This window comes from Dermacentor albipictus, chromosome 4, assembly GCF_038994185.2.
Source record: "Dermacentor albipictus isolate Rhodes 1998 colony chromosome 4, USDA_Dalb.pri_finalv2, whole genome shotgun sequence".
NCBI classification, from domain to species: domain Eukaryota; kingdom Metazoa; phylum Arthropoda; class Arachnida; order Ixodida; family Ixodidae; genus Dermacentor; species Dermacentor albipictus.
In genome coordinates this window covers 167746363-167772030 of record NC_091824.1, presented here as the reverse complement: position 1 = coordinate 167772030, position 25668 = coordinate 167746363, and the positions used below count along the sequence as shown (strand labels likewise).

The 25668-nt window shown below is 45.5% G+C and overlaps 1 protein-coding gene across 1 annotated transcript; it reads right to left on the bottom strand.

The window, feature by feature from the left end:
- Positions 1-234: 234 nt before the first annotated feature.
- Positions 235-25015, bottom strand: LOC135910047 (selenoprotein S-like). Its single transcript, XM_065442002.2, has 4 exons — positions 24781-25015; positions 23185-23319; positions 10120-10235; positions 235-1615 (listed from the first exon to the last, which is right to left on the bottom strand). Exons 1-4 carry the CDS (start codon positions 24860-24862, stop codon positions 1361-1363), a joined length of 588 nt encoding a protein of 195 aa, XP_065298074.1. The 5' UTR covers positions 24863-25015; the 3' UTR covers positions 235-1360.
- Positions 25016-25668: the final 653 nt, after the last annotated feature.

Genomic DNA, 25668 nt, shown 5'->3' with positions numbered 1-25668 from the left:
CACTGGCCCCTGAAACCTATGAACGGGGTTTTACTGTAACATTAATGTGTAAATCACTTTAAGCAAGCAAGCTGAGGTAAGCAAGCTGAGAAAGACGTTGCAAGACTACATGAGAATGACTACTGAGAATGACTACATTATATATTTATGATTTCTCTTTAGACAACTGCCACCTCTATCGAAGTGAGTAGCTGTAGGACTGATGGTGGCAAGGTTATTTCTAAGACCAATGCCTGAAACAGAAAATTTGGTTTATTAACAATGTAATTTCAATGTCCAAAGGGATGTATAAAGAGATTCTGAACTATGAACATGGAGATGTAGGTTTATTAACATTGTGTCTCCGAAAAGCAGGTACCAGATTGAGATGCCTCCTTCCGTCAATACCGTTGGCTGTGAACCAGTTCCAGTAACGACTTCATGAGTCTGTGTGCTTGTGTCCGTCCCATGCTACCTTCGGTCTCAAAGAACTAGTACAACAAGCACGCAGTGAGGTAAACTCAAGTGGCAGAAAGCAGGGGAGTTCATACTTCTGCAGCAGTGGTGAAGCATTTCTCAGATGAAATGACAAGGCTACTGCACATGTGCCCATTCCAGGAAAAAGCAGTCGAGTTCACTAGTAAGTACACCACAACTGACAGCAGGGAGCAAGAGGGACAGCACAGTTGTAAATAGTAAAAATGGAGGGTTTAAGAAGATGTTGGGTAGTGCTTCGATGCTGTGAGCCTGTAAAACATTTTTTCGCAGTCAAAAGCCTTTGAGAATTGGCACCTTGATGGCAACTTACACGTGCTTCAAGAATTTGCTGCAACCCAACAAACCTTATAATGTCCACTCATAAAACTGAAATCCCTTAAAGATATGGCATACACTTTCTTGTAGTTGTGCCAGCAGCCAGGTGAAAGGAGCACTCTCACTCACTTAGCTGTGCCATCACAGCTGAAGTAATTCTGAAATATCAGGTAGAATTTGCAGAAAACGAACATACGTTAGCCCAATTTAGCTATTCAAAGTGTAAAACCAACAAGCTTGCATTTTTCACTTTAGAAGTCGCTGCAACATGAGAACCATTAAAATTTCTTCAAGCTTCTACTATGTGCACAAACATTCAGAGCGCATCTAAAAGTTCTTGAGAACCTAAATTTTGAATGCAAGACAATTTCATTTCTTTTCCCTGCTCTCCTCTTCTAAAAAACAATTGGTGTTTGACATAGCAGTTTTGCCATGGCTAGGAGAACTGCTCAAAGATTATATAAAAATGCACTGTTTTCTTAACTGTGCAGTGGCCTGCCACACATTATGAACAAGAAAAGCAACAACACAGCTGCATCAATGAAAAGCTGAACCCCATGCTTTAACCTCATCCGCCGCCCTGGCTCACGCATCTCCTCTCTGGCCTATATGAGGAGCCTCCCGAGGTACCCATGAGTGGGTTGTAATCAGAGCCACGAAGGCGGTCACTGCTGTCCTGACTACTCTTCGGCCTCCGCGAAAGCCCACTACACTCAGCAGAGCTCTCGTTTGTAGATGTGGTTCGCAGCTTCGAGCCCAGGCCACGTCCCTTCTGGAACTGCTCCCAGTTGTTGATTTTCTCTTGTCGTTTCTGCTCTTCAAGCTGCAGCAGAGAAACAAAAGGCAATATGCATAAAGCAGAAGTTTCAAAATAGAAGATTAAGCGAACAAAAAGGAAACCAGCTGTCGAAATCAGCCAACCGCTACAGTTGGACATCATATTGATAATTACACACAAAGTTAGCTTACGTAGACAAGCCACTAGTGAGACACTGACACACCGAAGACCAAGAAGCACCCAATGCAAGACTTAAGTTGGTTCAACATTCTGCAAGCAACACAAGACCCCAGCGAACAGAAAGAGAGGTAAAAAGAAAGAGCCCATGTGAAAAAAAGCTGTAAGATGCCAACATGGTCGTTTACAAGCCTAATAACTGAATTTGAGCTTGGCAACATCCCGTATTGATTAAAAAAAAAAATTTTGGCACCTACGGCCAAGATACTAAACATGAGGAACAGGTGAAAAGAATAAATGACTAGATGTTTAGGAAAAAGCTGTGGGCAGGAAGCATTGAGGAAAAATGTGAGGTGGCTACAAAACAGAAAAACAAACCCGAAGATCAGGGTATTAAGAATGAGAACATCAGAGTATCAACACAGGTCTTATAATGTTTGAGAAATACTATAGTCAAAGCCAAAAAATATTAAATTTTGATTGCTCTAACATCAAAGATGTGGACTGTTAAAAAAAGAATTCACAGCATCTGTTCTGCTGTAATGCTGTAAACAGGCACACTCCTGTGCGTTCATACCTAGAATGATCTGCGACAAAGACGGAATTATTTTTGAAGTCTATTGATGAAATAGACCTGCAAGAGTGGCTGAAAATATGGTTGCCGCTATACACTGGTTCAGTGAAGTGGTTGGCACTGCTGTGTGTATCTGTCCAAACAATCAAGCAGGCTGGCTCTCAAAATTGGTCAATGACTGTATTTGTACCTTTTGCAACTGATTCTACCCCACGATGGACCCAAACAAAGAATGTTAAAACCGTCTTTACCACAATCGTAAACATGCTTTAAAATCTGGGCATTTTACTATAAAATCGTAAAGTTGGCACCTATGTAACAATGCATCTATGTACCAATGTCTCACTGTCACAATGCCCACATTACGCTGAACAAATTTAATTCTATCACTCTCACTTGTTGGTTGAGACCACTATGGCCAAAGATATACGTGACTGTGAGCTCTCCACTCCTTGTCACGTTGCCACAAGTTTTTCAGAAGTGTTTACCCAGGTGGGGCCTGAAAAATGCTTCACAGGAGACTTGGAATGACGAGCAGGTTTGTCGCTCAAAATTAGATTGGATTGCGCCCTCATGTACCAACCAGAAGCGAGTGCATACATGTGATGTGCCACTGCTTCCTGAGCAATGAAATGAACAGCAAGAAATAGTATATCTGGGGAAACTCAGCCATTTCCGCTTTCCCTCTTGCATCAAGGAGCAAACATGATGAGCCTGCTTTCAAAAACAGGAAACTGATACATGGTGTTAAGAAAGACGTGTTAAGAAAGATAAGCCAGCGAGTGGATGTTGTCTTTTCCGCTCCAAATAAGTTGTCTGAGTTTGACGGGATGACTTGTCCAATAAAAAGATAAATGAGTTTCCAACGTCAAACATCAGAACCCCTTTGTCGACTGCAGTAAGAATGTAGTGCATAGCATCCCCCCCTCTGTGGTCAAAAGTATGTAGGAGCAAACTGGTTGGTGTCTTATGGCGAATTCCATTTAGAGAACAGGAGCAGAGCACGGCGCAGCGCAGTCAGGTGCAGGGGCGTAGCCAGGTGGGGGGCTTATGGGGCTTCATCCCCCCCCTCGAAATTTTTTCGTGCTGTCCATGCACCGCCGACGAAAGCAACCCTCGGCGCCGGAAATAATGTGGATTTTGTCTAGAATGTCTTCGTGACCCTCAAAAAGACATTTAACCGCGAAGATAGCGAACTCGGGCTGGATTTCGTGGCAACGCCCATGCACTGAGAGTCACATAACGCCAAGCTGCCCCATCCGACCACAAAGTTTCAAGGGCAGTTTTATGGTGAACGGGCTCGCCGCGGCATCTCGCTGAGGTCACATTGTGTACAAGGGTTCTGCAAAAGTCGTATTTCCATAATACTAACTTTTTTTTTTAGATTCATGTTTAACATATCTATTTTGTCCTCTGTAGGTGTACTATTAGATGCAATTCACAGAATTGTGCTATCATTTTTCATTGTTGAGTTACTGAGTTTTAAACTTGATAGTTCCGTTTCCTGAAAATTTGTGATTTTGGCCAATTTTTAATAAAAAATTGACCGCCTAAATGTAAAAGTCGAAACCAACAGTCACTAGAATTTAAGTTTTTTTTTTAAATTCAACAAACATCGTCAAATTTGGTGCAGTTGTTGCGATCTATTTAAATAGCAGCACCCGAGCTGAAGCTTCCTCTTAAGGAGGAGGCCGAGCTGCAACATGAGCCCCCCCCCTTGAAAGAAATTTCTGGCTACGCCACTGGTCAGGTGGTAGTGCAGCGAGAGCCGGAACACTCGAGCCGCCACTGGAATGCGGCGTACATCTGGAGAGCAAGTTGGAGGGGGACGTGCAGCAAAACACGTGTAACCGCGTTGTGATCGTCGGGTGTTCACCGGTTTGTGGCAGCACACAACATCCATTTGTGCAATGCCGCTGCATCCCGCAATGTTTCCAGCTGGGAAGATTATCTGAAATCATGGATTGTTAGCTTCTTCTGCAAGTACGTAATTATTATCAAAATTTGAAAGCAGATTTTCCCTTACTTCAGCTCATAGGTGAAAGACTTCCTTTTTCTGGAGGGGGGGGAGGGGGGACCAGATTTCCAAAGCCATGTATATATATATATACACACATTATACAGTGAAACTTCGTTAAACCGTAATTGGCCAGAGCTAGGAAAAAGCATGTATTAAACGATAGTACTGCTTAACCGAAATAGCGTGAGATCGGCCACTTACCTGTCAAAAACGGAACTCTGAGAGAGTGCAATGAGAGGGCAAAAACGTGCACTATTTATTCACTTTGCGTGACAAAAGACTTATTTTCGTTTGATGCCGCGGCGGTCTAGCAGTGACAACAGCGGCCTCAAACTTACTGAAGCTGCGAGTCAGCTTTTCAGCCAGCCCCTTCTTCTTGATAAATGCTCGCATGGCAGATTCGTCATTGGTGTTGCACACTGACCGTGCATGGGTGTGGTGGTAGCGCTGCAGAAGTCGCAGGGTACCTTTTTCATTGCAGGGTGCTGTTCTTGTCATGATGATTGGATTCATCAGGCTGATGTAACATGCAGCTTCTGCCACTGTTGGGCCTCAATTGCCCGTGCAGTCGCTTTATGTTTCATCCTCATCACTGACGTTAGGCAACACTTCAGCAACACAGGCAACAATGGCGAAAAGTCGAACCACGTAGCCGACATCTTTTCACGGTTGCAGCAGCGCTGTCGAGTAACTCCTTCGCATTCCAAATGCCTACTTTCCAAAAACTACTTCCCGTAATTCTGGTCTGTACCAGATCTTACGCCAACTGTCCGACGTGACATACGAGATCGCCCCAGTTGGTCAGCCTTCAGTGCATCCAAACGTCACCAGGCTTAAGCCCTATGTCCCCCCTATAAGTGAGGCTTTATAAATTGCACCGGGACGGAGCTACTCCGCCGGGAGGGTGATGTTACGGTGAAGGGAATGAAGAAGTTGAATTGGACTAGACGAAGACGAAGTCTGGCAGTTGCCTGAACGCCATATATGCCAGTTGTAAATATACGTCATTTTACACTCGTGGGCCTGCTTTCCTCCTGCAACAATATTTAAATATATTGTGTCTGTGCATGGTGTTGATAGCAGTGGAAATTTTTAAAAAGATGTGAAAAAATACGGATGAGCCACCTCTGGTGCTTCTAATGTGCTTGTCTTCTTATTGTCATGATTTGCAGAAATAAAGCGAAAGTATGAATTACAAGCCATGTCATCTGCTATAGAGGTCTCCCTGATAAGAAGCAATATGGAGCACGATTCTTAATCCATAAGGACATAGTGGGCAACATTGACGAATTCTACAGCATTAATGAGAGGGTAGCAGTAGTTGTAATCAAACCTAGTAAGAGGTATAGATTAAAGGTACTACAAGCCTACGTTCCCACATTAAGCCATGACGATGAGGAAGTAGATCAGTTTTATGAAGATGTTGAATTCGCAATGAGAAAAGTGCAAACTCGGTACACAGTTGTAATGGGTGCCTTCAATGCAAAAGTGGGGAAAAAGCAGGCGGGTGAACAGGAAATTGGCAACAACGATGTCTATTCTAGAAACGCTGGAGGAGAGATGCTGGTAGAATTTGCAGAAAGGAATAAGCTGAGAATAATGAACACCTTTTTCAGGAAACGTAGCAACAGAAAATGGACCTGAAAAGTCCTAATGGTGAAACAAGAAATGAAATTAATTTCATACTTTCTGCCGATCCCAGCATAGTGCAGGATGTAGAAGTGATAAGTAGGGTAAAGTGAAGTGATCATAGGTTAGTGAGGGCCAGGATTCACCTCAATTAGAGTAAAATTGGTCAAGAAGAAACAGGTCAATTTAGAGGCAGTAAGGGTAAAAGCAGGCAAATTTAGGCTGGTACTTGCAAACAAATTTGCAGTCTTAGAACAAAGAGATAATGATGATGACATAGAGGTAATGAATGAAACCATAATGAGGCTGGCTTCCGAGGCACCAACTGAAGTGGGAGGCAAGGCCCCAAGGCAACCAGTAGGCAAGCTTCCCAAATAACAAAGAAACTAATAAAGAAACAACAAAGACTGAAAGTGTCCAACTCAAGAGATAAGATGGAATTCGCAGAACTGTCAAAACTGATCAACAAGGGACAAATAAGTGATATTCGAAATTATAACATGAGAAGGACTAAGGGAGCCATAAAAAATGGACGCAGCCTGAAATCAGCGAGAAGAAAACTTGGCATAGGCCAAACCAAGATGTATGCACTGAAAGATAAGCAGGGTAATATCATCACCAATCTCGAAGGTATAATAAATGCAGCGGAAGAATTCTATACTGACCTGTATAGTACCCAGAGGACTCAGTAGAACTCTATTCGAAATGATAATGAACAGGATAAAGAAACTCCTCCTATAACTAGAGGCGAGGTCAGAAGGGCCTTGCAAGACATGAAACAGGGAAAAGCGGCAGGAGATGGAATAACAGTCGATTAAATCAAAGATGGAGGAGACATAATGCTTGAAAAACTGGTGGCTCTCTATACAATATGTCTATCAAATGCAAAGGTCCCAGAAAACTGGAAGTATACAAACATTATACTAATCCACAAAAAGGGAGACATTAAAGAACTGAAGAATTATAGGCCTATTAGCTTACTCCCAGTATTATATAAAATATTTACCAAAATAATCTCGAATAGGATAAGGGCAACACTGGACTTCAGTCAACCAAAAGAACAGGCAGGCGTCGGGAAGGGATTCTCTACAATAGACCACATCCATGTTAATAATTAGGTTATTGAGAAATCCGTAGAGTACAATAAGCCTTTCTATATGGCTTTCATAGATTATGAAAAGGCATTTGATTTAGCAGAGATACCAGCAGTCATAGAGGCATTGCGTAATCTAGGAGTACAGGCGGCTTACGTAAATATCTTGGAAAATATCTACAGATTCCGCAGCCACCTTAATTCTATACATATAGGAAGATACCTATAAAGAAAGGAGTCAGACAAGGAAACACAATCTCTCCAATGCTATTCACTGTGTGCTTGGAAGAAATATTCAAGCCATTAAACTGGGAAGGTTTAAGAGTAAGGATTGATGGTGAACACTTCAGCAACCTTCGGTTTGCCGATGACATTGTTCTATTCAATAACACTGCAGACGAGTTACAACAAATGATTGAGGACCTTAACAGTGGGGCTGAAGATTAATATGCAAAAGGAAATGATAATGATGAATAACCGGACAAAGGAACAAGAATTCAGGATCGCCAGTCAGCCTCTAGAGTCTGTGAAGGAGTACGTTTACCTAGGTCGACTATTTACAAGGAACCCTGACCATGAGAAAGAAATTCACAGAATAAAAATGGGTTGGATCGCACACGGCAGACATCGCGAGCTCCTGGCTGAAAGCTTACCGCTATCATTGAAAAGGAAGGTATACAATCAGTGCATTTTACTGGTGCTGACATATGGGGCAGAGACTTGGAGACTGACAAAGAAGCTTGAGAACAAGTTGAGGAGTGTGCAAAGAGCGCTGGAACAAAGAATGCTAGGCATAACTTTAAAGGGGTGGAGACATCAAAATTTTCGTTCATGCGCTTGTTGATTCAAACGTTGCGTCATGCTTCAGGGAGCACGATACACACAGCGGGATTCATATATATCCGATAAATAATTTAATAATAGCATTATTATACCGAGCGGTTTCGGTTTCGGTTTCTGGGCTCCGGGGGATGCTATGACGTCACAGAGGAGGAAACGCAACATGGCTTGGTCACGTGGACCACAAAAAATAGTGACGTAAAACTATGCTGCGTCGTCTGCTCGCGCATACGCGTGCTCTGCCAGCAAAGGTCAACAACTGGCAATTCGAAGAGCATGTCGCAATTATTATAATTATTGCGAAGAGCGACAACAATGGTAAGAAAATATTGCGGCTTGTGAGAGTCGGTGATTCATTCCGGAGCGCCGTAAGCTTTAGCTTTGAAGTGAACCGGAAAAGGCCTAGCGACGATATCGGTGGCGCCGAACGATCAGAGTCGGTAAAGCTGCCGTCGGTGCCAGAGTGACCACTCCTCAGTCGCTGATTGGCTGCTTCGCCGTACGGCTGCCGCAAAAATGGGTCCCGGGCCCGTCTTCTCTACGGCAAGGAAATCTCGCCGTTCGCAAGCAAAATAGACGTCGCATGGGGGCCCGTGAACAGCAAACGGCGAGTTTCCATGCCGGTAACGTGGACGGGCCCTCACATTGAGAAAGGCCAAGCGAACGAGAGATCGCTCCGAGCTGCCGAACTATGCGACTATGCGAGGAGAGAAGCGGACAACACGAACGCCGCATATCCTGGTCCCTTTCGGAGTCGGCCGGCTAGTGTTACACTCAAACGTGTAAAGGCCCGTCCGCATGGCAACTCGCCGCACGCAGCTTGCCGTTCGCGGGCCGCCGTATGGCGTTCGTGTTCTCCCCTTCTCTCCTCTTGTGTTCGTGTCTGCAAGCCTTACCCCTTCTTTGTATTAAGAAAGGATTTCTATATGCCTGTAGCTCGGTCATAGTGGAGGCTATGCTCGGTCGATCGGCTCAGCAGGCTCCGTAATCGGCATTTCATCGCTACTCATCATACGTCACGTTTTTGTGCTAGTGTGCTATGACGTCAATATTTTTGTTCCTCCTCTGTGACGTAGTAACTGCTGCGCTAGCAATGGGTACTCGACTACGAGGAGTTTTTAATGACTTTTTGGAGCTGAATTAAAGTTATTTTGAAATGTTTGCAGCATCCAATACCTCGTTCTGGGTGTCCTTGCATACAGAAGCAGCCTACAACATGCTTTTTATAGCCTCAAAATTTGGTGTCCCAACCCCTTTAGGAGACAAAAAGAGAGCAGTTTGGATTAGAAAGCAAATGGGTATAGATGACATTCTAACTGACATGAAGAGAAAAAAATGGCGCTGGGCAGTCATGTGATGTGTAGAGTAGATAACAGTTGGACCATTAGGGTGACAGAATGGGTACCAAGAGAAGGGAAGCGAAGTAGAGGACGACGGAAGACTAGGTGGTGCGACGAAATTAGGAAATTTGCAGGTGCTAGTTGGAATCGGTTGGCGCAGGACAGGGGTAATCGGAGATCGCGGGGAGAGGCCTTCATCCTGAAGTAGATATAAAATAGGCTGATGATGATCAATTACAAGCAGTGCCTGTCCGCACCAGCAATGATGCAGTAAGCTTTTAGCCACAATAAAATTTTAACTGAGAAAGTAGAGGCAACTGAAAAGAAACCTCAAATGAAGTGGGTAGTAGAACTCTGGTAATGACACTTTAAGGGGGACTCTCACCGCCCCCTTAAAAACTTCGGAAAACTTCGGAGTGAGCTTGGGCCCCAGAGCCCACCCATAGTCGGCGCCCATGCTTCATCCTGTTTATTAATCTGCGTCAATAAATATGCACAGTCACAGTAGCAAGAAGCGCACTGCTCCAAACACCCTTCTTGATTGATGCCAGCTATCAGCCAATAGCAGCCGTGCAGGGGAATCTGCTATATTACGAAATAAGGCCTTCAGAAAAGAGTGAGGAGCAAGTTTCTGTTGAAAGGTGTGTTCGGAAAAAAAGGTAATGTCACACTCTGCTTGCGAGCTCCACGCGCCACGCACGACTGCAAAATTTGGTTGAGAGTTTCCACAGCAGCGTATGCTATCCACAGACTGTGTTTTTCCACCAAGCCGCGAGTTTTCTCAGCAAAAAAAACATTCAGGACCCCTTTAAATGAACCAAGTTGTGCCACAAAATCCGCTGTTTTAATCACGACAGCATTTATCTACATCCTTACCTGTGCCATTTTTTCTTTCTGCTTTTCAGCTAGTGCATCCTGGACTTCTTGCATCTTTCGACGTGCCCGCTCCAGAGCTTCTTGCCGCCGCACAAATTCATCTGCGTCTGAAGGTCCTGCACGAAGAAAATGAAAGTGAAATAGTATTTTTAATCTTATATCTATATGTTTAAGGGGGCATTGCAACACTTTCTGAACAAGAAAGTACTTGCGATCTGAAGACAATGCTATCATGAGCATTGGAGTCAAATATTATTCTGTTGGATGAAGCAGGAAGCCCACAATGCTGCAGAAAAAATAGCTATCTCTCTCCTGCGGGTTTCGAGACCCACTCTGTTATGTCTCGCATGTGACATCATAGACCACTGCAATAGCCCACATATGTCTGCCACTGGGTGATTGTTACAAGTTAATTCAGCGCAAAAGCTTGCACAGGCATGCACACTCCTCTCAACAACCAGTAGAGGGGAAAGCGGCAGTTGTTAATGCATCTCCCATCTTGTCCCCGCTTCCTTGTTGCCCTTCAGACACAGATAGTGGCAGCCCGCTGAGGAAACCGGATGAAACTGCACCGGGTTTGCTGCTGTTTTAGTCCGGCAAGTGTTGTGCAAACTTCCTGAATTTTTCTCATATGTACAACATATCCCTCATTGTGCCTTAAAGCTCGAAAAATCATGCAAGTCAGCACTTTTAACTTTGTTACTGGGAGCACCGTTGACAAGAGTGTTATACAGATATGCATGCTTTTCACCCTCCCCATAACATTCTAGAAAAAACATTTTGCGTTTACCACATATCCATCCTTGCTCGAATTTTGCAGAAAGATTACATTTTTCTTGCCTGGGCCGTTCAAAGTAACACTTCGCATTGCTACTCACCTAGATTGTTAAGGAAGTGCAAATTTGTGTTTGTCTGCACCATCGAGCAATTATAGGAATCCAATTTTGAAGCGTATTCTCTGCCATACTGCAGACAGCAAAAGTGACATTACAGGCATGTTTCAGACATTACCAACTCTGAGGAGCACAGATGAAAACAAATTTGCATAGCTTTTTTTTTTTTTAAAATACCTGGCAAGCAATTGCAGAAATTTCCTAGATCTAAATAATGTCTAAAACTTGTCGTCTAAGTGCCTTCTGTTGTCTACACTTTGGCAGAACATGTTCTTTGTGAATTAGCTTCGAATAATTGCTTGGGGGCGCATCTGAGAGTGCAGATGAAGACAAATCTGCAGCTTTTTCTTGACAAGGCAAGTAACAATGCCATGTGTTACAATTAATGGTCCAGGCTATAAAATGTGATCTTTCTGCAAAATTTTAGCAAGAACGAAGCTGCGGGAAGCACAAAGTGCTTTTTCTACGATTGTATGCATGCCATAATGGCTGATCTAAGCTTCACTGCAAAAAGATTTGTATTATTGCAAAACATCACACAAAAATAAAAGTATTACTAGTCAACAGTTTCAGGCCGCAGGACCTGATATTATAAAGCGGATGGCAAAAGATCTCAGGTGCAGTCCCCAAATATGGGCTGCCAGAGTGTGCCGTGGGATGTTCGTGTACAAGATCGGCTGTCCACAATTTTCACTTTTCTCTACAATACGCTGTGTACATTTCACCACATTGCCCAACAGTGATGCGGCGAAGCTATATAAGGCCCTTACTGCGACGCCTCCTTTGTTAAGCTCTTGTTGTTGTTGTGTATTGAACATTTCGCAAGTGTGTCGGAATGAGAGGAAAAGAATGACGAAAAATGAAAAAGACTATACTTTTGGCTGGAATGAGAACTTAACCACAATATCATTTATTATTTTGTTTCGGAGTGAAATGAATATATTTTTTATTAGTTTTTGGAACAAGAGGAAAGTCCGCAATTCGAAACAACTGAGGTCAGGCAACGTCAGCATTAGGGCACATCTCAGGGGTTCGCATAAGCGCGTACCTCAGGCAGGGATAGTGCAAGCAATAGCCAGTCGAGCGCTCTACTAGTCTAAGCCTGCCATTCAGTGCACTAGCAGAGCAGCATCGCAGCAAAACCCAGAGCTTGCATGTTGACAAGATTATAGTTTCGTTTTCTACGGGTACAACGCTTTGTTAACAGTAGTCTTATAATTCGTTTAGTTTGTCTAAGTTCATTTCATCGGAACAGCGGCCTCGCATTTTGGCAAGTACACTTGATGACATGCTGCTTCCAAGATCATGCTCAGTGCCTTGGCTCAAGCCACTGGGCATCTCAGAAATTCATAATTCCGTTAGTGAGAAAAATAAATACTATGTCTTTATCATTACTTTGCTTAGAAGATTTTTGTATACAAACCAAAACCCTTATGAACCATTACGGATAACTTTCTTTTTCGTTAAGGAGCAGAATTGGAACAAAACCTTTTTCAGTGGAACAAAGCTAAAACCAGAATGCAAAACAATTCACTCCTACACACTGCATTTTACAGGGTACACAGCACCTTCGATTGCCCCCTTCCTTCTTTTCCCCGTGGTCCGTGAAGACAATGAAATAATTGTAAAATGCTTGCCGAAGGTTTCGCAATATGCACACTATCAGCTCGCAACCGACAACCACGAAAGAGGAGTCAAAACATAAAAGAAGAAGAAAGTCTGCAGAGGCACTTAAGACTTTCTTACGGGTGGGAACGCAAAAGCATTATAGTCCCTTTGGTGAAATGTTTCTTTCCATACATTCCTTGTCAGTGCAAGCTCTCACCTGCGTTCTAACTGCACCTCATTAATGCCGAATCAAACGCACCAAGCATCTCAATGCACTCGCTTGTCAGTGAAGAGTTCATAATGTGAAGGACTGCTCAGTGACGTTCAATTGGACATTAAAGCTTTTAACTCTTTCCCTACTGTGTACGAGCTGAGCTCATCCACACGGTTTGTGCTGCTCCCACCGAAGACGAGCTGGGTTCGTCCACGTTGGAACAAGCGCATGTGCACTGCAGCAGTCAAGCTACTCTGATGAATTTTGTTTAGTTCTTTTTGCCTTCAACAGATGGCATAGTAAAAAAATAAACGCATTCAAAGCTTGCACTTTTGCTAAGTAATGTTTTGATGCTGGCAACTGGGATTTAAAAATGGCGTCCTCCTCTGAGCATGCGAGTGCGCATGTCAGCAACGGCAACAACGGCTCCGCTCAGGAAAAAGGGAAAAAATGCTTTGTGCGCAAAAGATTTGTTGGACTCGGACAGTGAAGAAGCTTGATTTTTCTCCTGGAGTGGCAGCGACGACAGCGTCTCAACATGTCGGCAGTGGACAAGGCTCACGGCCACGCCTGGCATAAAGGTACCTGTGACAGAGGATGCGAACTGTGCACGATGTTTTGAATTGTTTCCAACGAATGAACTAACAGATTTAATTTTCCATGAAACCAACAACTACACGTACTGGGTGTGAGGAATGTGGAGTAGCACTCAGCACTATTCCGTGCTTTGAAATGTACCACACTGAGCCTGCAATTTAGGGATCTGACATCCCTTGCTACAAGCATGGGCCCCGCTTGTCACAGTATCGGTTTTCAGTTTCCAAAGAGACATATTGTGCAATGAGGACTACAGAAAGTCAGAGACTCTCCGATGGGCAGTGCAGTGAAGCCAATCCTCTCCACACTGTCAAAAAAATATTTTGCATGTATCTTACAAATAAAGTGCTTTTAAGGATATTTTTTGGTTGTTTCAAAATGCATATAATTATTTAGACAAATAAAAAAATCTACTTTTGTATTGTTTTTCACCAAAAAAACTCGGTAGGGAAAGGGTTAAATGCATAAGCATTTCTATGCAGGCTCAACAAGGAAACCTGTCAGTCACATAAGACGAATCACTATAAAGAAAAGAATCCATAAAACATTGTTTCTATGAAGGCTTTGTTGAAATAATTGGCGATCGTGCAACAAAAGTTATATCTAGAAACACATTTAGAGCTGACTTGGTGCATTGTAGACATAAGGGAAATTCCGATATTTCAAAAATGCCTAACACACCACATCCCTGTTGCATTTGGTGGTCGTGGGATGCACCTTGTGTTAGGGCGTACTTTCACCGACCAAAATGTCACCAATCTATGAGGGCTCATGCATTTCACACAACATAGGCAGAAAAGTAGTCAATGACTTGATAAACATGATAAAGAGCAATGAGGGGTTATATGGCTCCCATCAGGATTTAAGGTGGTTCGACGCAGATCAATAAGGCGCTAAAGAGCGATTAGAGCTTATAAGAGGCAGATCAATTCTGATAATGTTAACAAGCACTTATAACGGTTGATAAGGGTCGAATCAAGTCCAATAAGGTTCATAAGGACTGATAAGAGTTAACAAGGGTTGGGTCATGTCCAATTAGGTTGGTAAGGACAGGCAAGGATAGATAAAGATCGGATTGATTGTATTAAGTTTGATACCTACTGATAACGGTTGATAAGGGTCAGATAGAGTCCAATAAGGTTCTCCAGAATATCGGAGTTCTCTGAAAGTTTTCCAGCAGTACTGGGGAAGTTATATTCGAGGTCACAAGGGAAACATATAGAGTAGTCAAGAGCTCAAAACAGGCTTTTTTATTATTTTTTATTTCAAATTTTAGATGTATGTAAGGAGATGGCACCTCATGGAGGCACCAGCTACTTCTCTATGAGACACGTGAGAAAGAATGAAACCCCTTGTGAAGAACAAAGGCATAAGGATACAAAAAGCATTGAAGGTCACTCTCCCACAGATGGCTCACAAGTTGCAAAACACCATCTCTGAGTTCACAAGCCAGCATAATAATAATAATATATGGGGTTTTACGTGCCAAAACAACTTTCTGATTATGAGGCACGCCGTAGTGGGGGACTCTGGAAATTTTCACCACCAGGGGTTCTTTAACGTGCACCTAAATCTAAGTACACGGGTGTTTTCGCATTTCGCCCCCATCGAAATGCGGCCGCCGTGGCCGGGATTCGATCCCGCGACCTCTTGCTCAGCAGCCTAACACCATAGCCACTGAGCAACCGCGGCGGGTCACAAGCCAGAATACAAGCCCGATGCAGTCATTGTGAAAAAAGGAAAAACTTTGTTGTTTGTGCAGTGTATGGCAGCGCAGCATCCATGACTTTATAAGGACAGAATAAACCTTGTTGGGCACTTGCCCGCCTGGAGAGTCGGCTGCTGTGTCCCTCACTCGGTTGTTCGACATGGTGTCAGAAGTGGGCGGGATCCGTCTCTGGTGATCCCGCACTTGCAGCTTCGGCACACGGCCTGGCCTCGCTGCTGCCGCTCTTCGTCGAAGAAGTCACCTTCCCTCCATCATGGCCACCGGGGAAGGCTCTGCTGGGATGTCCGCTGCTTCGTTGGCCGCTCCGTTTCTACAAGGCGTGGCCCAGCTGCGTCCACCGTCAGCGTTTGACTTTGACAACCCCAGCTCCTGGCCCTCATGGCTGCTGTAGTACAAGTACTACTCGTTCGCCACCGGACTCTACGTCGTTCCGACGGGGGTCCAAGTGCACTCCATGCTCTATTGCATGGGCCCAGAAGCCAAAGTTGTCCTCACGTCCACTACGCTGCGAGAGGTGGACCTGAAGGATATCGATGCCGTGAAGAAGGCATTCACTCACCACTTTGTCCACACGACGAATGAGCTGTAAGAGTCAGCACGCTTTCAGCGCTGTAAGCAGCAACTGGGTGAGACAGCCGACGTGTTTTTCACTGCGCTCTGGACGATGGTCAAGCACTGCAACTACTTCTCGCCTGACATTGAAGAGCAGCTCGTCTGAGACCATTTTCTCGTGGGCTACCTTGACCACAAGCTCTCGGACCAGCTTTGTCAGAACCTGAGAATGACGTTGCATGAAGTGCTCACACAGGTTTGTTAACACAAGCGCAAGGCTTGTGACTTGGCTAATTTATGGTCGCTCGCCGTCAATGCCACTCGCCTTCGCAAGTGGGAAGTCAGCGCCAGCTGATAAGACAACCCAGCAGCTGTGCACATTCTGCGGGCGCGCATCACACCCTCACGGCGACTGCCTGACTTGCAGAGCCTCCTGCAACTTTTGCCGCAAGAGTGGCCACTTCGAGAACATGCGCCTAAAGAAGAGGCACGTCCACAGCAAGCATACGCAGAAGCCTCCTGCCAGTTCCATCGAGCTACATGCAGTTGAGGGAGAGTGCCCGATCGTCAAGCTACTCGTCAATGGGTGCCCACTTTCCTTCAAGGTGGACTCCGGTGACGAAGTTACTGTCATACCCAGTACGTTTCCTGATGTCCCCGTGAAGCTTCAAGCACCCAAGAGCGAGTTGAAAGGCTCTGATGACAACATCCTGCTGGTCATAGGCACTTACATCGCTACCCTGTTGTTGCACGGCAAGTCCACCAAGCAGCTGCTCTAGGTCCTGGCAACCAAGACGGTCCCGCTGCTGGGCTTCTCGAGGACCAAGTCTCAGAGACCAAGTCTCAGGAACTCCACCGCCCACAGGCGACTTTTGTCTCGATTCCAGCCTCTTCCGAGGACTTGGGGCACTCCCTGAAGCCTACACTATGAGGCTGCAACCCAACGCCACCCCTTTTTCCTTGAGCGCACCCCGGTGCCTTCTACTCCCTCTCTGCAATGGCTTCAAGACTGAGCTAGACAAGCTAGAAGCAGAGGTCACAATTCGTCGGGTGGGCACACCCACTGACTGGTGTGCTGGAGTGGTTATCATCCCCTAGGTCCTGGGCAGCTATCGGCTCTGCGTGGACCTGACTCGCCTCAACAAGGCGATTCTCCAAGAATGTCACGTGCTTCCTACTATGGAACAATGCCTTGGGTTGCTCGGAGAAGCCACAGTTATCTTCAAGTTAGACGCTTCATCGAGCTTTCACCTGGTCAAGCTGTCCCCCGAGTCCCAAGAATACACCACATTTATAACTCCGTTTGGCAGCTACTGCTTCCTCCAGCTGCCGTTTGGGATCACGTCTGCACCAGAGTACTTCCAGCGGCAGATATTCTGGATCTTTGAAGGCCAAGTAGGTGAACATGATTGATGACATCCTCGTCTTTGGGAAGACACACTCCGAGCACGACCGCCCTCTCCAACAAGTCATGCATCAGCTAGCGAAAGCAAAAGTCACACTCAACTGGGAGAAGTGCTCGTTCCCCACTTCCACAGTCAAGTTCCTTGACGTCGTGGTCAGCGCTCAAGGCATCTCTCCAAACCCAGACAAGGCTGCGGTGATCCGAGCCATGCATGCACCCGAAGATGTCGCAGGAGTCAGTCATCTGCTGGGCCTCGTGAATCACGTTGGGCGCTTATTACCCCACGTTTCGGAGGTGACCGCAACGATCTGAGCCTTGCTGCTCAAGAACTCTACCTGGACTTGGGACCATGCGCAGCAGTCTGCCTTCTCCCAACTGAAGAAGCTGTTGTGCTCTGACCTCTGCGTGGCTCACTACGACACCAACTACAGGACCACGGTCTTGGCCAACGCCAGCTCCTATGGCCTCGGGGCAGCACTTCTTCAGAAGCAGCCATCCAGCGAACGTCAGGCCGTTGTTTTCACATCGTGGTCTCTTACACCCACGAAACGCCGGTATAGCCAAACGGAGAACGAAGCTTTGCCGGCCAGCTGGGCGATGCAAAGGTTCAAGGGATGTGTCCGTGGACTTCAGTTCTTCCTCGAGATAGACCATCAACCTCTGATGGTGCTCTTGAGGCCCATGTACGTTGACCTACAGCCACCACGGATGCAGCAGTTTCACTTTAAGCTGATGCATTTCCAGTACCAAGTACTTTATGTACGGGGAAAGCTGTTGGCAACTGCAAATGTGCGTTCACCCGCGCCACTAAATTACCCTCTATCCAACCGCGCGAATCAGGTCACAAGGAGTCGTCCAGTCCTTCCCAGACATCGTCTTATCACAGTTCGAGCACCTGCACCAGGCCCAAGCCAATAACAGCGAGTGCAGTCTACTGCTTCAGTATTGCGCCAACAGCTGGCCCCGGAAGTCCCATTTGCCTCTCCATGCGAAAAGGTACTGGCAGTACCAAGGGTACCTCAGCATCTGCGAAGGATTGCTTCTGAAGGGGTCCCGCATCGTCGTGCCATCCGCCCTTCACAGCGCCGCATGCTCGAGTTTCTTCATGACGGGCATCAAGGCATCAACCGGTGCAAAGCTCTGGCTTGGGAATCAGTCTGGTGGCTGGGCATCAGCAACTAGGTAGACACACTGGTGGCTAACTGCCCCACGTGCGCTGAAACCAGGGTGCAGCGCTTGAAACCTGCGCTGCCGTCACTCCAACTCGGCCCTGGGAAGAGGTGGGTCTTGATCTTTTTCATCTGAACGGCCAGGACTACGTCTTTCTGATGGATTACCGGTCACGCTTCCCTGAAGTCATCAGCCTGCGCTCGACGACAGCACCTGCTGTCATCAACGCTGTCAAGAGCGTCTTTGTGTGTCACGGAATCCCGAGACTGGTGAGCAGCGATAACAGTTCTCAAAGAGTTGACTGTTGGGCTAGTTGGTCGTCCATATTTGAAGTATTAGCTTAGCGCAAATAAAACCACGGACACAAGGAAGACAGACAAGGACAAGCGCTACTCACAACTATTTAATGGAAAGAAGGATAGTGCATATATATATATCCTCTTGTCACGCATGCGCCTACCAAGCCTTGTGTCCTTATGTCCTTCCTTGTGTCCGTGGTTTTAATTGCGCTAAGCTACTACTTCAAATATGGACGACCAACTAGCCCAACAGTCAACTCTTCTAGAATTCATTTCTCATACACTGGGCAACTCCTTTTCTGTGTATCCTCTGCAATCCTCTGTCACCGAAGTTCTTATTTCCCACATCGTCGAAGCCACATGCCGGGCCAGGTATTACGCCTTCTGTGTCCAGAAAGGGTTATACCCTCAAGATGTTTGTGTTCTGTTTGGTTTGGTGAAGCCATCCTAGGGACACCTCAAGAGGCTTTGCAAACACTTGAAGTCTGAGCTCTGGCGCCAAGTCCGAATTCTGCAAGACTGGCTGCGCGTTGTGTGCCACCACGGTAATCCGGAATGGCTAGCAAGCAGTAAGCTGCGTGAGTTTAGAAAACTTGCGGCTCAGATCACAGAGACAAGGTGGAGGACCACGTTGAGCTTCCTTCCGAGATCATCGACAACCATTCGTGCACAGGGAAAACCGGTGGCTGTTTTAGACCAAGTTTCGCTCCCCGGGGACGTTTCTAGGCTACTGGAAAAAGGTCCGAAGTATGCCGTTCCACCCTCTGTTCGGCCCCACGACTTGGTAGGTCTCAACCCAGACGTTTCTGTAAGGTGTAGCCAAGAGGACCATGACCAGTGTCTGAAGGAGAGACTTTACTTCATCTCAAGGTGTTCACGCAGGGCTTCAGATGTTCATGCTAAAAAGAGCTTAGAAGGTGTCGTAAGGTATTTCAAGCAAAATGAGCTTATGCTGTTGCAGACAGATAAGGAAGGAGGGTTTGTTGTGTTGCCAAAAGGTCGGTTTCACGAAAAAGCGCAGGCAGCGGTGAATAAGAATTTCGTTCCTATTAGTAAGAGTGCAGTTAGAGTCAAGTCGAAATTCATTGAGTTCTGCAAAAGTTTGAACTTGACCACCCTTGCTAAAGGTATCAAGAATAGCAAAGAAAGCTGTTTAACTGTGTTCTTTACCGCAAAAACGCACAAGCCCGATATTCCTTTCAGAACTATCGTTAGCGAGCGCGGGGCGTGGCAGCATTGTGTGAGCCTTTTTCTTTTGAATAAGCTTAAGACGCTACAAGTGGATGACCCTTTCCGTGTTAAAGGTTCTTCGGAGGTCGCGCAATTTGTTAAGTGTAATGACGGCATTAAGTATGGTTTTTCCATTGACGTAGAAGATCTATTCTACTCAATTCCTCAGGACAAGCTTCTCGTTTTCTTAAGGGAATGTATTGAATACAACGACGTGGTCGACTTCCAGAACTCAGCGGGCCTTTCAGTGGACAGCTTTTTAACACTGGTCGAGTTTTATTTAAGTGTGACTTTTATTCTTTACAACGAGCAGCCATATCTGCAACGCCGGGGAGTGTGTATTGGGTCTTGTGTTGCTCCTATTTTGTGCGACATTTTTTGTCTTTTGTTGATAGGTCTTTAGAGCAGGTTTTTAGTGGGGGGCAGGTTTTAAAAGTGTTTAGGTATGTTGATGATTTTTTAGTGCTTTTAAACAATAAGGGTGACTTTACATCCCCTGCTTTTATTTTAGAAGCTTTTAACAACCAAGGCCAAGGGCTTGTTTTTACCCATGAACTTCCCGAGGACACAGGCCTGCAGTTCTTGGATTTAAAACTGTCTTTTGAAGGTGGCCATGTCTGCTGGTCCTATCAACCGCGAGCCCTGAAGCAATTGCTGCCGTACGATTCCGCACACTCTAAAGTGGTTAAGCGAGCAGTTGGTAGTCTTTGCTTGGAATCGGCTTTGCGGAAATCGTGCACACACCAAATGCGGTCTAGTTTTACGAACCAAGTTGGACGCCTTTTCGCCTTTTGACAACTTTTGACACATTTGACACCTTTTGACACGCCATTTGACACAAGGAAGACAGACAAGGACAAGCACTACTCACAGCTGTTTAATGGAAGGAAGGATAGTGCATATATATATATCCTCTTGTCACGCATGCGCCTACCAAGCAAAAGAGAAGCCGGTACATGCACATCAAAGGTGGCCGAAGGCGGCCGAACGACCGAAGGTAAGACCAGAGGTTATTCCCTATGTACACAAGGTGTCACACAACCTTAAAAAGGTTGCTAACCGTCATGGTATTCCTCTGGTTTTCTCTGCGCCCAACAAGCTTTCGAAGCTGTGTTCTCGAGTTTTCTGTAAGAGCAGGCAGGGCTGCCACACGAGGCATGAGAAGCCCTTTGTTGAGTGCTCCAGAGGGATTGTTTATGCAATTCCCTTGCACCCTTGTGGGCAGCTCTACATTGGTCAAACTGAGCGTTGTGTGAATGACCGTTTAAGGGAACATGCGCAAAAACTAAAGAAAAAAGAGGATAAGGGCGCACATTTAGTGGCTCATGCTACCGCGTGTGGCTGCGACGCTCGATTTTCTGCGACAGCTATTCTTGGCAGGAGCGGCAACGTGTCCTCCAGGCTCGCTCTTGAGGCCTTCTTTATCAAGAAGAATAGAGATAGATGTGTGAGTGAGCCTTCCATCACGTTACTGGATGCCGAATTTAACTTCTTGCGCAACCGCCTTTCATGTGCGTGTACCGGCTTCTCTTCTGCTTGGTAGGCGCATGCGTGACAAGAGGATATATATATATATATGCACTATCCTTCCTTCCATTAAACAGTTGTGAGTAGCGCTTGTCCTTGTCTGTCTTCCTTGTGTCCGTGGTTTTATTTGCGCTAAGCTACTACTTCAAACAGTTCTCAGTTTGCTGCAAGAGAGTTCTCCACCTTCGTTGAGTCCTATGGCTTCCACCACGTCACAAGCACACCCCATTTTCCACAGTCGAACGGGGAAGTGGAACGGATGAGGAGGACGGTCAAGGACCTGCTGTGGAAGGCGGATGATTCCTACCTGGCGCTTCTGGCATACTGGGACACCCCGGGGATATACGGAGTGAGCCCTGCTCAGCTGCTCATGGGCAGGCGCCTACAGACTGGGGTGCCGAAGACGTCGTGCCAGCTGGAGCCAGCCTGGCCCCTGTTGGTCCCATTCACTCGGCATGACCAAGACAACCGGAGGTGCCAAGCATCCAACTTCAACTGAAGACACGCAGTTCGTACACTACAGCCTCTTCAGGCCAGCGAGCGGGTTTGGGTAAGGGATGTCAACTCCCCCGCGATCGTCATGGGGCCAGCTCAATGCCCCCGCTCCTACATGGTGCATTCCGACGGGTGTACTCCAGCGCAACCAGATGCACCTGGTTTCAATGACGAGATGTCCTACGGAATGCACTGTCAGCCCACCTGGAACTCCCGTAGTGGCACAGACCGCCATGTCCACAACAACGCCTGGAGCTGCTCGAGCAGCCCAAGACCAGAGAACCACATCATCTAGGGAAAACACCTCTATGGAAGAGGCACCCCACGGTTCTACTTCTATGCCATGCATCTCAAGGTTCGGCAGAAAGATCTGCAGGCTGAGAAGGCTTGACCTGTGAACGTTTTCTTTCGGAGTAAGAGTTGTTCTGTTTTGTTTTACCAAAGGGAGGATGTAGTGTACAGCAGTACCGCTGGATGGCAGCACAGCATCCACAACTACATAAGGACTGAATATACCCTGTTGGGCACTTGCCCGCCAGGAGAGTCGGCTACTGTGTCATTCGCTGGCTCAACAGTTTGCAGTCACTTAGTTAAGGTAATCATGTTCTCTATAGTCTGGTGATTTTTTCAGAATGTGCTTGTCACCGCCGCAAAACACACCCCCAGCTTCATGTTCATCAGCAGGGTGCCAAAACCCCTGAGCCACCACAGTATGTTCATATTTATACAGCTTAGGAAAATCAAACTTTGGCTATTTGGACAAAGATACGTGATCTGTGGTTGTTGGAATAAACACAATATGAATGAAGTAAAAGCTAAAAAGGAGGTTTAGAGCAAATGTAACTTGAAAGCAACTGCAAAACACTACACACAATAACAAGAAAAAGTAAAAAGATAATGCTGAAACGATAATTTTACAATGCCAGAGTATGGGTATGGAGACAAATACAAAAATGGCATCAGGCATCCAATCATCAAGCCTTTCATGTGTTTTTATCAATGAAATGGTTATTTGAATCATTGCAAGAGAGACATGAGGTTATAATTTGTTAATGTTAGTTTTGTGCATTACTATTTTTTTTCATATAACCCGTCCTGCTTGGTGGTACATTCTAGCAACGGCAAGGGCACAGCTGTGTGCGAGCCAATGACAAAGGTATGAAAGTGAGAAGAATTGCCACAAAATGCACCTGCAATATCATGACTTGTGAACTGCAGTGCTAACGAAAAAGTAGCAAAAAGCATGCCCTGCACAAAATGCTACACATAGGCTGGGCCGCATGCCTTCACAATCAACACCTTTTGTTGACAATCTACATATGAGAGTGACAAGTGCTGCACTATACCATAGTTCTGTGGTGCAGGTGGTGAGACTCTGCTCCTCATTGTTGGTAGATATGAGCCAAGTTTCCTGTACAGCATGTACAAGCCGATGAGTCCAAATGTGATGAACCATCCATTTGTTGAGATGAAGTTGAGGACTGGAAGTAAAGAGGGTGAATCATTGAGGGAATAAGGGTTGGTGCTGTGTTTGCAGGTGAAAATTTAATGGCAATGGATTGAAGTACCCCGTTAGCAACACCGTGACCAAAAAGGAGTGGACACGTGTTTCTCTAATTTAAGCAGCTGTTTTACCAAATCTTCTGTTTTATATGGTGCACAGAATGTCAGCACACGTCTTGTGATTGGTTTTGCTGTTTGTCTAAGGTTTCTACAAGTGACGTGCAGACCTCAAGATAAACATGTCACAACGTGGACATTTTTCAGTCCCAATGAATAAAAGATGCTACAACGAATTACAGCAAAAATTTTAATTCCATAAATCCTTATTCATTCTCTTTGATTACTAATTTCAATAAATGCAGTGCCCAAAAGTGAACTGTCATGCACCCAACAATAGCATTAAGCCACTTTTATGAAACTTCCTCCACTTTGCAGATTTTCATAGGATTGCCAAATGTAGTGCAGAGCAGATCCGGGGCAGCCTCCACAGGGGGGGGGGGGGGGGGGGGGGGCTCATGTAAGTATATAAAAAAAAGGGGGGGGGGGGAGGTCACTGCCAGCTTAGTAATGTCAGTGCTAGTGCCAGCCTTCTCACAGGGAGCCTGCACCCTATATGAGTGTAATACAGTCCTAAGTCAACTAGGAAAGCGTATACTTTCATCTTTTTTATCACATTGATCACTGCTAGCCTGGAATAAGTATGCTACACATGAATAAGTGTGCTAGACAGGTCAGTTTGTGTTGACCAATATGAAATGCCCAAACAGATAAACCTGCAAATAACGCCAACTGCGTACTTACTTGATTTCCTTACATAAAAGCTTTACCTGTATGAACCTTTTGACCGAACGATCATCACTACTTCTGAAGAAATTAGAGTACTGGCTTGGCAGTAAGCTGGTAAATTGTCAAAATATGGATACACCAAGTGCTTCATATCAGCTGAATGGTTAAGCCAACGGATTAAGCAATCATCAGAAACCATGACATACTACGTTAGCTGGCAGGCCTCACGGGGAAGGTGCAATGGTAAGTATCCTTCACGAACGATCAACATGTGGCAACAAAAACATTTTGAAGAAAATGGCCCATTTAGCCTTGAAGACGAGGAAAACAGCTCAACAAAGAGGTCTTGCACTACAGAAAATGCCCAATCCCTGTTACGGTCGTACAAGCTCGCCTGGGCGTCATCTTTAGTGAAAACGTTCTGAACAAAAGCTCATTACGGACTAGAAGCAACAGTGTCGAAACTTATGCGGCTAATTCGTAAAAGTAGGGCTTTGCGCAGTAACCTACTTTAGTGTAGATTACGGAAGAAATTCTTCACCATACATCTCTCAGCAATATTTTCTGACAGTGTAAATGCAATAACGATGAAAGTAAACAAGACCCACTGCCATATATTTACACGTCATAAAATTACGTAAAGGGCGCCTTACCAATACTGAGGAAGCTTGTATCTGCTTCGCTCTCGTCAAAGAACGAGCTTGTGACATCACTGGAAGATTTTTCTTCAGACATTATTCAGTATCAGGATTTTCAAGAGACAAGAACGTTGCTAATGTGACAGCGACAGCACAATAAAGCAAAATTGAAAGTATCCGAAAGCAAGAGCGCTCCTAGAACGCAAACGCTGCATCATGCGCGCAATGAAGTTGCAGCGATTGCACTGCCACACGAGGCCGCTATCAACATTACATCGATGACAAAATGAATAGCATCACCTAAAATATACCGTGAAAACCAAATTCTACAATAACAATAACGTTAATCAGGCTCAACAATTCAGCGTTCGTGAATGTGCTTTTAATATAATTATTTAACTACCGGAGTGAGAGCCTGATCAGTGGCCTGATGCATATCGCCCAAAAAGGCAAAAAAAAAATTAGAAATAGATCTCTGAAATACAAAAATATTCACAACGGTTGAACAAATAGAAATACTGCCAGTACCAGTAAAAAAATTTAGAGAACACTGAAGGTATCAGCAAGCACAACGAGAAACTGGAACCGAAATCGATCAAAGCATCTGACGCAAGTTCTTCAAATACTTCAGAATGCACTCGGTCTTGTTTTCCTAGCCCAGAAGTACATTCTCCGAACACGGAACACGCATGCATTTATACCATGTCTCTGCCTTTTTTCCCTGAAACATTTCTCAGGTGGAGGAAGTTTGTCTTCGGAAGCTTCGACACTGTAGCTTCAGGGCTGCGGTGGCCCGAAGCATAGAGTTTCACACAACAATTATTAGAGGAAACTCTGGCGCTAGTGTCTGCGGGAGCTGCAATAGAAGCGCTACAACACGCAGTAAGAAGCTTCTCCCATCTT